A 15,496-nucleotide genomic window follows, 5' to 3' on the forward strand; every position below is an offset into this window, starting at 1 on the left:
CGTGAGATGTCATCCATCACACTGTTGGTTTAAACACTATTTTGTACACTATTTGGTTTGTTGGCCTTATGCCAGCAATGAGGCATAAGCAACTAAACACAAAAGATTAGTAGCCTAAGATATGAAACTCAAAATGATTTGAGTAGAGTACTGTGTTGTATTTATGTGTTAATTATTCTTTTTGAGTAATAGGTCACGGGGTAATAAAAACAGTTTGACATCACATGTTACATGTTTGTGCAGGTATTTATGGCTAAGCATATTGCTTTTAGGACCATAGTGTGATATATGGGGAGAGAATTTAAATAAATTTTCTAATTCTGTGCTGTACGGTAATTATATACATGTATAAAAAATTATTGTATCACACAGATATTAACCCATATCTTTGTCTTGTATTATCAGTGATTAAGTGAAACAGCACCAGAGGTCTATCATATTTATTACTTCTGTTATTTTTAATTTAACTTATAATGATGGGAACAATATAAAACTGATTCCCTATTGATAACTATGTCGTGCTTTAAGAAAGTGTTTATTAACTGTCCTGAGATTTGAATAAAGTATGTCCCTAACTGTAAGAATTTTCAAGTTACATTACAATCTTAGTATATTACTTGCACTCAACTTTCTTAGCAAGCAAAGCACTAAATACTGCCAGAAAAACAATGAATGATTCTGAAGAGAGTATTGAACATTTAAATTAACGTCCATTTATGCATTTTTTTTTATATTTCAGCCAATAGATGCATCTGATGACTCATTTTGGGATCAGTTTTGGGGTGATCATGTGACCACTATCCAGGATGTCTTTGCCCTTATTCCTGCAGCAGAAATACGATCTTTAAGAGAGGAAGCTCCCTCGAATTTAGCCACATTATGCTATAAAGCGGTGGAGAAGTTAGTGAGGGCTGCAGACACAGGCTGTTCTACTCATCAAGAACAACAAGTTGGTGAGTTTCATAACACTACTAGGAACTACCTTCTTTTTTTTGCTAAAATGTGCTCACAGAAAGTACAAATCATTGCTTTACAGATGTATTATATATTGTCATAGTATGTCAGAAAAGTTATCAGATTTAAAGGTTGTTATTAGAGTTGTCAGCCAGTGACGTGAAGTTGCTCTTATGCACAATATCTCCTCATTTTCTATATATATTGCCAAACCTTGTGTTTTTGCGTTAAGAGTACACTTCTCATAACCAGCTGACTTTCAGTTGTATGATTTTATCTTATTTGGGATGAATCTTACCTCCTGTTAAAGATAGCTTATATCTCCACGCCGATAGGCAAGTCAGCATTCAAACAAAAGATCCAGTGGCTGCCTGGATGACTGTCTAGTACACCTGTTCTCCACCAGGTGTGTTTTGAATGCTTTAGCTCTTGTCAGAATTCTTCTTGCCGCCATTTTGTATAGGTGCTTGTTGGTATTCCATGGCTGTTTGCTGCTATCACGGTGCAGTATATTTATTTTGACTAGGCTGCCTCCACTGAAATCAAGGCTAAGAACGTCAAGTTCTGCAAGAATGATTACTGTGTTAGGAGGATGTTGATTTTTTAGGGAATACAGATTGTTTATGTCGGCTGCAGTGGTATAAATTGTGATCTTGAGAATAGATGTGAGGAAGTGGGGATTTTATATAAGTAACTTCCCCAGTACTTACATAGCTATTAGTTTCTATTAGTTTCACTTATTGGCAGCGAAAGTTTTGAAATTTGGAGGTCATGCTAGTTTGTTTTGGGGTAGGTGACTTGCCCCGCCTACTTTCGGGGGAAAGAGAGAAACAACTAGCAAAGAGCGTCAGTTTGTTCTCACTTTTCAGCTTGTTTGTCTTCTGCAATTGGTGAAGTATTCTCTTTTAGTAGCCTTTCAGCATATTTGCTAGTATTAGGTGTTCTATCGTGAACCTAATTAATTGATTACGACGTCTTTTCGCGAATTGGACCTTTTTCTTGATTCATTGTGTCTGACTCAAATGTATCTAGCTTTAGGTATTGCAGCAAAGGCTGCAATACGAGATTGACGAAAGAATCATACGATTCACATACTATGTGTTTAGATTGTAGAGAGCAGACATGCTTTGTTGATTTAAGATGTCAAGAGTGTGCAGACTGGGACTTGAAGAAATGGAAGACTTTAGAATCTCATTTTATGTAAATTGGCCAGGGACAAAAAGAGAAAGGCGACTGCTTCAGCGGAAAGTAAATCTTTAGCCAGTCAGGGATCTGCGATTGCCAGATCTGAATCTAATATTCCTGTGATTTCCACGTCGCCTGTTCCAACCTCTCTCACGTTTCCAAACCCAACCCCATGTCCAGCCTTGAGTCGAAAATCGACAAAAGATTCGAGTTAATTGTGGAATCTATTGCGTAGTTGGCGTCTTCTGTGAAGGTCCTTATGGACAAGAATAATGATTCAGAGCGCCCGGTAGCTCCCAAGTGTTAACGTAGTGCAAGTGTAGGAGGTGGCTGCTCTGCCTGCCGATTCTCCTAGGCAAAGGTTCCTGACACTCCCCAAAACCTGGGATGCATCAAGACTGAATAACTTTCCATGTCTGTCCTGATGCTTTTTGGTGTTTCCAGCATGGTTTTAGTGGCTTGCCAAAAGAATGATCAGATGTTCTGGTGGACGTGCAGGAGACATTCTCCTCATACCAGTACATCCTCAGTCATGCAGTTCCTTCGAGGAGTATTTACAGAGAAGGTGTTGCTGTTCAAGGCTCTTTGTTTCGGTTCGTGTACAGCGCCTCTATAACTATTAACAGGGAGTGTGTTGTCTATAGACAGATGGTGTCAGCTTATAGGAGCAACAATTCTTCTCTACTAAGTCAACTGGTTCAAGTTGGCCAACTCTTTTGACAGTATTTCAAAGGCCAAGGATCTGCTGCTTCACCTGGCTGAGACTCTGTGTACAGTAAACCCCCCGTATTCGCGTTCTCATGTTTCGCGGACTCACACATTCGCGGGTTTCTCTGTGGAACATATTTAGCCATCATTTTCAGAAAATTCGCCCATTCGTGGTATTTTTCACTGAGGAATATTCACTAATTACTGTATTTTCATATAATTTTCATGAATAAATGCACTTTTTGTAATAAAACTATTAAAATACTCAGGTATATGCATTTTTACAGGGTTTTTCTGTGTTTAAACTATCAAAATGGGCAGTTCTAAGTGTTTTTAGAGGGGTTTTAAGTATTCGCGGATTTTAGCTATTTGCGGGGGGGTGTGGGACGCATCCCCCGCGAATACGGGGGTTCACTCTATTATGATTTTCAGTCGACTCCCCTAACTCATTCTTACCTAGTGATGTGGGGACGATACTTGCAATTTGCAGGCTTGTCCATCAGAAGACAATTAGGCACTTGCTTCTTGAAGAATTTTAGCCCATAAGGAAGCTGCCTATGCAGTAAGGGCTCTCTTCGTTAGGAAACATGGCCTCATTGGAGAATTTGTCAGACTAATCGGGCTCTGTTACAGTCTTACAGCTAACGTTCATTAAACTTGTAAGTAATTCAGGGCCATCATTGTCATTAAACATGTAAGTAATCCAGGACCATCATTGTCACCAGGTTCTGTAGGAGGGATCCTGAAACCAAGAGTTGACCATTTTATTCTTAAACCTACGTCCAGGTTTTGTTTGTGTTCCCTAGGTCGTATGACACGAAACAAAGTTTCACAAGTGTTGTTGCACTTACATCATAGAAGATGGTCAGTACTACACCTGGTAAAGCTTACTAGATGTCAGGGCAGTATGATGCCTAGCAGGTTTATCCCTGGTCAGAAACTAAGTCATAGTGGGAAGATTGCTTCTTTGAGTGAAATGAACAACATGATATTGATTTGATAATTCACTCTGCGGAAGGACAGTGTTTTTGGCGATTGAGGATTCAGAAAGAACAAAACTGCTTACAGAATGGCCATTACAGGCAGTCTGCTGTACGGCGGGGGTTCCGTTCCTGGCCGAGTGCCGCTGACCAAAAATTTCCAGTAATAGCTCCGATAAACTTCTTGATGGCACTGTTAACTGGTTACTGGTGCTGATAAACCAGTTACTGATGCTGATAAACCGCTTACTGAAACTGTTAAACCTCTTACCAGTGCCAAAAATCAGGTTAACGACATCGTTAGCCAAGTGCCATAACGCCGAAATGCTGTTAACCGATGCTGCCAGTAAGCTGGGACTGCCCGTACATCCACAAGTTCGGCAGTAGCTGTGGGATTCGAGGAGCACTCAAATGTAGACTTATTGGCTTGCAAATGAACAGGAACGACTAGTCGATTAGTACTCTTTTGAAGGCCCTCAGACTTGAGCAATGGATGTTTTTCTTTAAGTTTGGCTTGATTCAAACTCATAGGCCTTTCCCCTTCTATGTACTCTAAGGAAGTATTGAGCAAATTTCAAGTTTGAGAATTGCTTAATGACTCCTGTAGGGCTTTAGTAGCTCCAGAGCAAATGATTCTCTGGCTTTGTAGCTCTCTCGGTAGATGTCTCTTATTCTTCCGTTAAGGGGAAATCAACTCAAACTACAGAATTCCATGCATTTCCAGCTATAAGGATTATAAGGGGAATAATCCAAGTAAACACCATAGGTCTCAAGTCAGACTTCTGGTACCTTATATCAGGTTGATGTCAATCATTATTTAGGTTTATATAACTTATGCTTGGAAATCACTGCCATTCTGAGTAGCTCATTGGCCTTTGCTTTGTATGAAAAAATGTAAATAAAAATCACTAGAAGCAAGTGTGTTTCTTGCTGGGCTGGTGCATGTGTCAAGTTTTTGGACAATTTGGTAGTTAGGTCTTCACCAGCAATTTGGGTGGCTCACTGTTTCTGTCACAGTAGGCCATTGTATTAGTTATAGAGGATAATTTAACTAGACCACTGTGCTAAAAAAATCTGATGAAAATATATAATTTTTCTTTGTAAAAAGTTCCAAAAACTTGTGTTTGGATTGCATTTACGTAATATGTGTTTGAATTTCAGTTGATATTTTGATATGGGGACATTTAGGGTGCTTGGTTTTTATCTTTCAGACAGCCTTCTAACTGAAATCATATGATTCTGTATGTACTGAATGGTTAATTATTGCTTTTGTGGCTCTAAAGAAGTGCATCTTTTACAGTTTTAAATTGTGTGAGGATATTGATGCGAGTCATCCCTTATATCTTTGAGGATCCTGATTGGCGAGGATTTTTCTGGTCCAGTCTTCCAGCTGGTGGAGAAGAGGAAGGTTCTGGAGATTCAGTTCCCCTAGCACACAGTTTAATTCATGCTCTTTGTGTAAGTGTAGTACTTTATAATTGTATTTTGAATGTTGAATTAAGTATACTGTATAAAGGTGTATACAATTGTATTTTGAATGTTGAATTAAGTATACTGTATAAAGGTTAGTACACTAATAAATTGAAATGTACATATATACTGTCTATTCATTGCCTTGAAATAGAACAATGCCACAGTCATTGCATTATTTTAGGAAATCTGCAGTAGTCACTTCCAGTGTTCCATATTTAGCTACTTTTTTTTTTCCAAAACTAAACAAATTACACTGAGTTTGCAAAAGTTTTTTTTTTTGTTTCATCATTGTATTTCAAGTTTCTAATTTTTTTTTTTTTTTTTTTCATTGTAAACATTGAATTTAACTTGAGTTTGCAAAGAATGCTTTAGTAAACATTAAAATTTGCATTATTTTAGTAAACATTAAATGAGTTTGCAAAGCTGTTTTTTTTTTTCCTTTTAGTAGAATTTCACTTGAGTTTGCCAGTTTTTTTTTTTTGTTTTAGTAAACATTTATTTACATAGTTTTTTTTTTTTTCCTTTTAGTAAACATTGGAATTTACACTTGAGTTTGCAAAGCAGTTTTTTTTTTTTTCCTTTTAGTAAACATTGGAATTTACACTTGAGTTTGCAAAGCATTATGTAGACAGTAAGATTCCCTATTATTATTATATTATTATTATTATTATTATTATTATTATTATTATTATTATTATTATTATTATTATTCAGAAGGTATACCATTTTGATATGGAATAAGCCCACAGGGCTATTGACTTGTAATTCAAGCTTTCAAAGTATATGGTGTTCATTCAAAAGAAATAACAGAAGGTAATGGGAAATACAGAAAGAGGAGATCAGATATTAGGAAAACAGATAAATTAACAGATTAATGAACAAACAAACAGGTAAAAAATGTGGCCAAAGTTTCTTTGGCGCAACCATGTTTTCTGTACAGCTGCTACAGCATATTATCAAGGCCATCTAAAATAGACCTATCTTTCTGTGGTGTGGGTATAATGCTGTATGAGCTGCAGCCCATGAAACTTTAACCACTGCCTGGTTGGCCTATCCTATATCGTTGCCAGAAGCATGATTATGGCTAACTTTAACCTTAAATAAAATAAAAACTGCTGAGGTTAGAGGACTGCAATTTGGTGTGTTTGATGGGTGGAGGGCAGATAATCAACATACCAATTTGCAGCCCTCTAACCTCAGTAGTTTTTAAGATCTGAGGGGGATAGAAAAAGTGCAGACAGAATAAAGTGCAGATGGACAGACAAAGTCGGGTAGTTTTTCTTTTTCAGGAAACCAGATATTAAAATACAAGTCGAATTATATTAGGTTAGTAATGCATTGCATCTTTGCTTGAACTTCTGATGTTCTAGTTACTGGCCCCACTTTCGAATCTCCGACCAGCCAATGAAGAATGAGAGGAATTTATTTCTGGTGACAGAGATTCATTTCTCGCTATAATGTGGTTCGGATTCCTCAATAAGTTGTAGGTCCCGTTGCTAGGTAACCAGTTGGTTCTTAGCCACGTAAAATAAATCTAATCCTTCCGGCCAACCCTAGGAGAGCTGTTAATCAGCTCAGTGGACTGGGTAAACTAAGATATACTTAACTTTTTTTAACAACCACTCGTAAATAGCTAAAATCCGTGAATACTTGAACCCCTTCTAAAAATGCTTTCAACTGCCTATTTTAATAGTTCAAACACCAAAGACCCCCTCTAAAAATGCTTATAACTCCCTATTTTAATAGTTCAAACACCAAATATACAGTACCTTAAACTATCATCCTAAAATATTTTAATATTTCAATATCACTTTAATATCATTTTAATCTTTCAATATCACTTTAATATCATTTCAGTATAATTTCTGAGCGGCGTAGCTGTAAGGGCTATAAATGAGGTGAGATAACTGGTTTAGGGAGCTGTAGCCACTGGGAGGGTTCACTATAAGAAGAGTTCAGTTACTGTTCTTTGCATTCTTTAAAGGAATACTGTACAGACTAGAGTTCACAGTGTGTAGCCACATCATTTCCTGCTGAGGTTTTGGACTCTGGCTGTGGACACTATGATAATAAAAATCTCTGTATAATAAAATACATTGTGTATACAGTAAACATTTTTTGTCTATGTAAAAAGGCTAGTGTACAGGTAATGAATACCATGTTGGATACAGAATGAAGGTAACTTTGCATAAGCTGCAGGATAGTACTTAATATCTGTAGTTTCAAGCCATGTTTGCTGTACTTATTTTCGATCCCAGGTTTTAAAGAAGTTGCTGTCATTTCAGCAACAGTTTGCTGTACGTATTACTGTCGTTGGTTTTTTAAACATTCACAATTTTAAACAGGTTTTAAAGAAGTCATTGTCTCTAACTATCAGCAAGTCATTGTCTGTAACTATCAGCAACAGCTAAACTGATGCTGTAAGAAAGGCATCATCTACATTTGCTTTCATGCTGGTATTATAGTCTTCAGAATTTAAAAGTGTATGGGATAGTTACATATGCAGGTTAGAAGATACATAATCATCTGATGTTCATTAAATAAATTTAATTTATTTCTCTTTTTAATTTTTCACCTCTTATAATTCTCATTTGTTGCATTTAGAAGGTGGAAATCTTACATTCTCTTTTTTTTCTGGTCAGTGTATACATCATAGTCTTGGTTCTTATTTTTGGCCTCAGCAGGTTTTGAAGATGCAGTGATGTCTTTTTCTCTTGCAGGATCTCCTGTTTTGCCCTGACTTCACCGTGACTACAAACAAAAAATCTGGACCGGTGTGTACAGTGATTGGTGAAAGCACTGAATAACTCTTTATGAATGAAAAATTGTTCTAGATTTTGTATATAGAGAGTATATGTTTGTTGTGTCAATTGTCCAAAACAGTTCTCATAGCATGTGTTGTCAATCATCTAGATATGTTTTTCTTAGTTGTCCTTTCTTAATGAATATGGATGTTTTTTCAGGATAAACATGAAGATTTACAAAGTATAGATAGTTGTGAGTTCATATGGGCATCAGGAGTGGGGTTTGCGCATTCGCCACCACATGTTCCAACTCAGGATGTGAATCGTACGGAAATCTTGAAGCTCATTCTTACTTGTTTTAGCCAGAGTATATACCAACCATCATCAGGTAATAAATGTTTTTATGGGTTGTTGCTGCTCTATACAGACCATTGTTTCTTCCTGAGCCCTTATTTTTTTAGGTTAATTTGTACTTTTATGCACAGAAGTAAAGTTGTTGACAACTGATCAATATCTGGACTGATTTTCAAATAAAGAAGTGTTTGCCATGGACAGCACGTAGAACACAAAAGAATACCAGAGTAAAAGTCTAAATGAAAGAACTGGAAGAAGACTGAGAACCGCTATAAGGTTTTGCTACAAAACTAGCTGAGTTGTGAGACTTAATTACTTTTATTGATTGTCTTTACAGTTTTTACCTTATTTCAAGAAATACAGTAAATCAAGGTTCTGTTAGAATCTGTCTGGAAAAAAACTTGTGATATTGCATATGATTTAAGCATTGCTAAGGGCACTAGTGAGTGTAGTGAACCTCCATACATTCTGTTTAGGTGGATCCCCACCATTAATAATCCAAATTAGTGGAAATTGGCTTCTGTTGGGAAGCTCTTGGTAGAGGAGGTGGCCTTGAAGAGTTAGCTTACCACTTCCTCCTTGCACGGGCCTTGTAGAGCACTCAGTACCTTCTCCCAACCCCCTCTGTCTTGGACACAAGGACTGCTCCCAGCTCTTACATTCATATTTTGCCAGAAATGCTCTCTGAAATGTGGCAGTATTTGGCCACCCACAGGTGACAGATCAACTTTTGATCAGGCTGGCATAGGCTGCAGTGAACACACCCAGTACCCAATACTGGCCTGCTTCATCTTGTAAATGACAACTGTTCCTGGCTGTTTCACCTGGTTGAACCAGCACTGCCCTCTCGTTCGGCTTGGCCCTGGTTTGCTAATTGGGACTGCTCAGCCAGCAAGTTTGTGTATGACAGTTCCCTTCTTGGTATTTGGTATGAGCAAGTACAAAGACACCCCACTCTTATGCAACTGTTCTGTTCCCTGCTAGGTTTGTGGTGTGCCACTGGTCCAGGGGTTGCATGTGCCTGCTCACCTGTATGTTACTTTAGTTCAGCCATTACTGATCATAAGGAGTCATATTGATTGGTCAGCAATTACTCGGGGTTTTGTCCTGAGTACGGGTCATGCTCAGCTTGTGTGCTTTGCATGGACCCTTTGGCACAGATTGTACAACACAGTCCCAGGAATTGGCACAGGGGCAGACTCGTCACCCATAAATTGTAGCCAGTGGTACCCCACACTTGATTCATATGGTGTGTGGACTGAGCATTTACAAGCAGGCTGTGTGCAGTATCTTGCTTGCCCATTGCTTGGTGTGTCTTCATACCTATTCTCTTGAGTAGTCATACTTAGCCTATCTTATGTGATTAAATATCATTTTAATATTTCATGAAAGCAAACTTCTTTTATTGCCTGAGAAGTCTCCCTCCATCCCAGAGTTTATGTTTTATTATTCATTATGAACTTAAATTAATAAGAAAAAACCAAAAAGACTTTGTTTTCTCATTAATATTCTTGAGGACTGGATGGCCTTATGTGAGGAAAAGAAAAACTTTCCAGAATGAAGTACCTGTAGCATATTGTTTATAATTATTGTAATCAGCATGTATATAACCATATGAAACAGGCACAGTGGAACATAATTTCCTCATAAAAAAGTTCTGTGCTAATAAAAATAGAAGAAAATACCTTAAATATTATAAAAAATATGGGAAAAATCCTTTTAGATCTTCACTAGCCCAACTTTCTTGGGTTGGCTAGGTTATTTTAATGCCTTTCAGAAAGAAAGCAAGTTTGGTAAAACATGGCCTGGGATGCCTTTATATTAGGGAGAGAAACATCAACAGAAGACTCTTTAGTCTTGTAGGACTCTGAAGTAGGTCTGTTTTTTCTCTGGAATTGGCTGATTATTCCCATCATTAGCCAATAAGGGTGAAATAGTTGACTTACAAGATAGAAAGATGGAAGATTTTAAGTTCATCAGAGATGAAAATTTTTAATTTAGAATAAGTTTTTGAAATTTTCATTAAAATTTATTTCAGCAAATTTATGAATGCAATTTATTTCATAGAATTTTATTATAATTAGTTCACTTGGGAGTGATTATGTCACTACAACTTGAACCTTGTCTTATGGTATGTAATTGCGCATAAATTATTGGAGCAAGCATGATTGGTGTGTATCTTCTTCAGTTTATTAAATAAACTGGATATTTTAAGTTTCCCCTCCAACCCAAGAGTTATCATCTTTTTATTATTCAATATGAGCTTACATTAATATGGAAAATGCTCACCTGAAAAGCAGAATCAAAATTTATTTTGTATTTTGAAGTTTTAGCTCTTAGCTGCTACTGCAGTATAGTTAGCAGCATATAGAGACAAGAAGTCAGATTCTTGATTTTATATGAGAAAAATATTCAAAATTGCTTTTGGAGGCTAGTTGTAAACTTTAGTTTTATATTTTATTTGATCCAATAGAGAAATTTTATGATGGAAGATATTTGATAATATTCTGAGGAAAAGTGTTAAATTGTCTCCTTCAGTTTCTTTAGTAATTTTGTGACTTGGATAGACTTGTCATTGTTTGTAATGCAGATGTTGTCTGCTGCTGAATTATGGTGAATGGAACTTACAAGGTGAAGTAAAGGCGTAATTGTTAAGCATGTTAAGTTTACTTGAATATACAACAAAACGCAGTTATCAAGGCTTTAGAAGAGATGTCCTCGTAAGACTGTATTAATATGAGTTGATCTCTGCCTTATATATATATATTTTTGACAAAAAAAAAATCTGTTGTGCATTAATATTCTTTGTTGCCTTGTGCACATGTGTAACTATATGAATTGTCCTTTTTATATCTTTTATTTTTGCTCAAAATAACAAATTGTCATGATTACTATAATTTCTCTCCTACAGATGGAGCAGATGCCACTAATCGATGGATAGCTGTTTTCACTTCTGCAGACAACCGCCATGCATTACCTCTCTTTACGTCGTTACTAAACATCGTGTGTGGCTACGATCCTGTTGGATTTGGGGTTCCATACAACCATCTTCTGTTTTCAGATTCTCGAGAACCATTGGTTGAAGTTGCATTACAAATTCTTATTACAACCTTAGACCATGACATCACTGCAGGGTGTGCAGATATTGAGGAAGTGAGTACCCATTATTATGTTTATAGAGCTGATTGTATTCATTGAAATTAAAGTATCATATGCTTAGGATGCAGCATTATTATATTATATTAGCCAAAAAAAATTTTGAAAATGCATTGTTACTCTTTACACTGTAACTGGACGATTTACTGGGTTAGAAAGGTAATTTCCCTCTAAAGAAGGGTATAATGAATAAACTGCAAGCAAATAGGATGATGCATTTACTAGAAATTTTTCCTGTTATATCAGATTTCACCTGTGTGTGGTTAGATGTGAAATGAGTTCTATCTTCTCACTTCTGTGTTGTGCACTATCTGCCTGAGAGGTACCAAAGAGAGGTACCACTTACTCCATGTCCTGCAATTCATACTGTAGGTGGTATTAAAGGTTCTTTGCAGTGTTCCTTTGGCCCCATCTGCATTGCTTTCAGCCTTTTACTTTTCATCCATTCCCTATGTTCTCTTTCTACTGGGCTGTCCAACTTCTTTTAAGTTTACCTTGCTGCAATTTTCACCTCTCATCCAAGAAAAGTTCTTTGGGTGAACCCTGAGTCTAGAAATATGACTCTTTGGTATCCTTAAACTAATTTATGATGATAATACTGTAACAACAGCCTTTTTTCCGTTATTTTAAACATAGCTATTGGTCTTTGCCCTGCTACTTCCATAGCTACTACTTTCTGATCAACTGCTCATCACCCTTACTGTATATCAGAGTAACCAGAAATCTTTGAGATCTCAGTCAGTTTTTCAGCAGCTGGACATCACATTTCTGCAACTTCCTCATTTGTAAAATGATCTTTCCTTAGTACTCCAGCCATGACTTTTAGCATTTTGTATTCTCATATTTTCAAAATCTTCATTATTTGTTATTTTGTTTTTGAGTCTTTCCTTCATAGCATAATACTCACCATATTTGTATCATACATTTGCGCTCTCTTCGTAAATGGACTACCCTACTCTGTTTTTACTGGTAATCTAACTGCTCTTTTTCATGCTGTCCTTTTCAAATCTGCTTCACAGTCAATAATGCCCCAGATGTAATAGAAATATATTACCTTTAATAATACTGCGCTTGCCCCACGTTTATCATTACAACACAGTGCCTGGCCAAAAAGACAAACTAGAAAATTCTTAGATATTAGTTGGGTCTCCATGGAGCTCTGGTAGACCATGGAAGAAGTAACTCCTTGAGGACAAAACAAGTGACTACACTATAAAAATATGATCTTAACACACTCAAGCCATGTACTTAAAAATATTCATTTTCCATGGATGGGCCCTCTTTACTGCATGGAGAAGTGGAAGCCTTAAAAGTTTCTGCCAGATTTACTAATGCTTATTTATATTTACTAATAGTCCAGACAGCACATTCCACCTCTTCCAGGCTGTTGCTACTCATTTCCTACTAAACACTAGCTTTGTTAAATTCTAGCATTACATTTTAGTATGTCACCAAGATAACAAAAGTGTCCTACCTTCTCCAAGGCATACTTTTCTACACTAACATGGTTTCCCTCCTCCTCTTCACCAGTTGCTGTAATACAACAGTTTAGGTCTAAAAAATCCCTAACTCCATACATATTTTGCAAACCCAAGCATCAACTGTAACACAATCTTTTCCATTTGATGCATTGGTCTGCATTAGCCCTTGCACTTCTTCCGATGTGAGTTTTACCTTTGTTTATTTTCTGGCGTTCATAAACCCACTGCTCCAGCTTTTGAACTTATCTAAAATTGATCTTTTTCTGATTTTCCAGATTAATTGCATTTGGTACCACGGAGGTACCTTCTCTTTTGCACACCTTTGCATTTTCCTCCATTATTATGATATAAAATAAAGGACTGTTGATCCTTCTTGGAGACTTTTATAATCCAGGTATTCTTTTCTCTTCTTTCAGTGGTAATAAAGACACTTGAAAACACTGAATGGATGAAAGTACCGCAGTACTTGACTATAGCCTAAATTTCATAATTCAGTTCTTTTATTGCCTGTCAAAATTTCATCATAGATAAACCAGTAACTGGATGTAGGGGGCTTCTTGTATGAGTTATTTTTTAATGTCATAGGGTATAACTAAAGCCTCCAGGGTATTTTTGTCAACAAAATTGATAGAAAGAAACAGAATGTTACACCCATTGTGAAACAAAATGAGGAAAAGAAAGTACTGTATACAGGAAAAATTCTTAACAAATGATGTCAAAATCTTGACCGTTTCTGTAAAGTATGTTTCCAAGTATAGTACATAACCTTTTGAAATATAAATAAAACACATAATATGCAGTTTTATGTAGAATATAACATGAAAACACGTCACATTATGACAAGCAGTTTATTCTACATACTTTTGTCCTCACTTGCCTTGCAATATGATGCAATGCTACCTGACTTGGTATTAACAGGACTACCTCACTGGGTATTTCTGGAACTCCCCTACCTTTAGGGTTAAGATGAGGTTCAGTGTGGGGCAGTAGTCTCTGATGGATATGATTACTCTCGTGATCCATCACTAACACTATCTGTCACAAGACAGCAACAGTTGAAAATTCCAAGATTCCAGCTATTCCCGTCTCTTCTCTTGGTTGCTTCCAACAGCCACAGCTGTTAAAGTTAGTCAGTTGCTTCTGTTATTGACTCAGTTTTGCCATGAGCATGATCCCATGTGCCCAGGCTTGGGTTCTGATATCAGTAGACTTCAGTATGCTTCATAAACCTGAACAAGGGTCCCTGACAACTTTCAGGTGTTTGTTTGAATGTGTATTGCCCAAACATTGTTGGGAATGCCATCAGCAACACCTCTTGCAAAGAAAAACAGTCTCCATTTGGTCAATAGCCAACTCAGTATGCACAATAGCTGAGGATGAGAGAACCAGTTGAGCTCTCCACAATTACTGCACAACTAAAGCAGTTCTGTGTAAAAAAAACTCAAACCTTATGATTTAGGTCTTCTAAAGATGACAGATGTGGGCTAATGTAATTGATAGTTGTTGTCAAGCCACACAATATTTGCTTATTCATAATATAAAATTTTGTAACTTTCTTACTATAATATGATTTAAATATCAAAATGTTTTACTTTGGAAGAAATTTAGTCTTATATTTTTTATGAAATCAGTTATTCTTCAAAGTTGTAGCTGTTTATATATTTCATGTTTCAGCCAAATACTGTCTCTGACAATTTGTTTATAAACTACCTGAGCCGTATACATCGTGAGGAAGATTTTTCTTTTGTTCTGCGAGGCTTTACGTGGCTACTGAATAATCCATTGCAACAGACTTACCTTCCACATTCCACTAAGAAGATTGGCTTTCATCAAGAGTTACTAGTATTTTTCTGGAAGTTTTGTGATTATAACAAGGTTAGTACATTTCTTTCTGCCAGATTTCTCTCAGGAAATTGTGACTCAGGTTATAATAAGTTTTAAATGGATGCTCATCATAGAATAAAAAATTATTATCTTGTAAATTTTGCTCTGCTGCATTTTTGTTTAATTTGGAAATGAGATACAACTGTAAATATTGTGAGTGTGCATTGTGTTTATTAAGTAATGAATGTTAAAAATAATATTTTTGTTGCAGTTTTATTAATTTAAAAATTTTTGCTCATTTCCATATATTTTATCTATCCTTAAAACTGTGGCATACATGTTACAGTATTATACTATTTTAAGGCATTCAGACTTCATTGCCAAGAGGACTGAGAAATAAACAGTATTAATGATTACATTTGTTCAAAAGAATACATGTTTTGGCTAAAGAACTCAGGGTTGTATAGTGTATATGATTATATATATATGTCAGTACAGTCACCACCTACTTATGAACTATGTACGTTCCGGACAGCCGTTCATATCTTGAATCGTTCGTAATCTATGACTCGGGAGTCATAGATTATACTATTTTCACTGCATTTTTAATTTTGAAAAAAATAATTTTGATTTAAAG

At 36.3% G+C, this 15,496-nt stretch overlaps 1 protein-coding gene across 4 annotated transcripts in view; it reads left to right on the top strand.

Annotated features, from left to right (window-relative positions):
* LOC136839648 (protein HID1) overlaps positions 1–15,496 on the top strand; it is an 85,625-nt gene that overhangs the window by 26,732 nt on the left and 43,397 nt on the right. For all 4 annotated transcript variants that reach the window (XM_067105965.1, XM_067105964.1, XM_067105963.1 and 1 more), the window contains exons 2-7: positions 740–953; positions 5,128–5,285; positions 8,021–8,074; positions 8,264–8,432; positions 11,310–11,551; positions 14,710–14,910. In XM_067105965.1, the coding sequence (XP_066962066.1) occupies positions 5,151–5,285; positions 8,021–8,074; positions 8,264–8,432; positions 11,310–11,551; positions 14,710–14,910 (801 nt within the window). In that variant the 5' untranslated portion in view covers positions 740–953; positions 5,128–5,150. The remainder of the gene's footprint in view (positions 1–739; positions 954–5,127; positions 5,286–8,020; positions 8,075–8,263; positions 8,433–11,309; positions 11,552–14,709; positions 14,911–15,496) is intronic.

Source organism: Macrobrachium rosenbergii, chromosome 6 (assembly GCF_040412425.1).
Source record: "Macrobrachium rosenbergii isolate ZJJX-2024 chromosome 6, ASM4041242v1, whole genome shotgun sequence".
NCBI classification, from domain to species: domain Eukaryota; kingdom Metazoa; phylum Arthropoda; class Malacostraca; order Decapoda; family Palaemonidae; genus Macrobrachium; species Macrobrachium rosenbergii.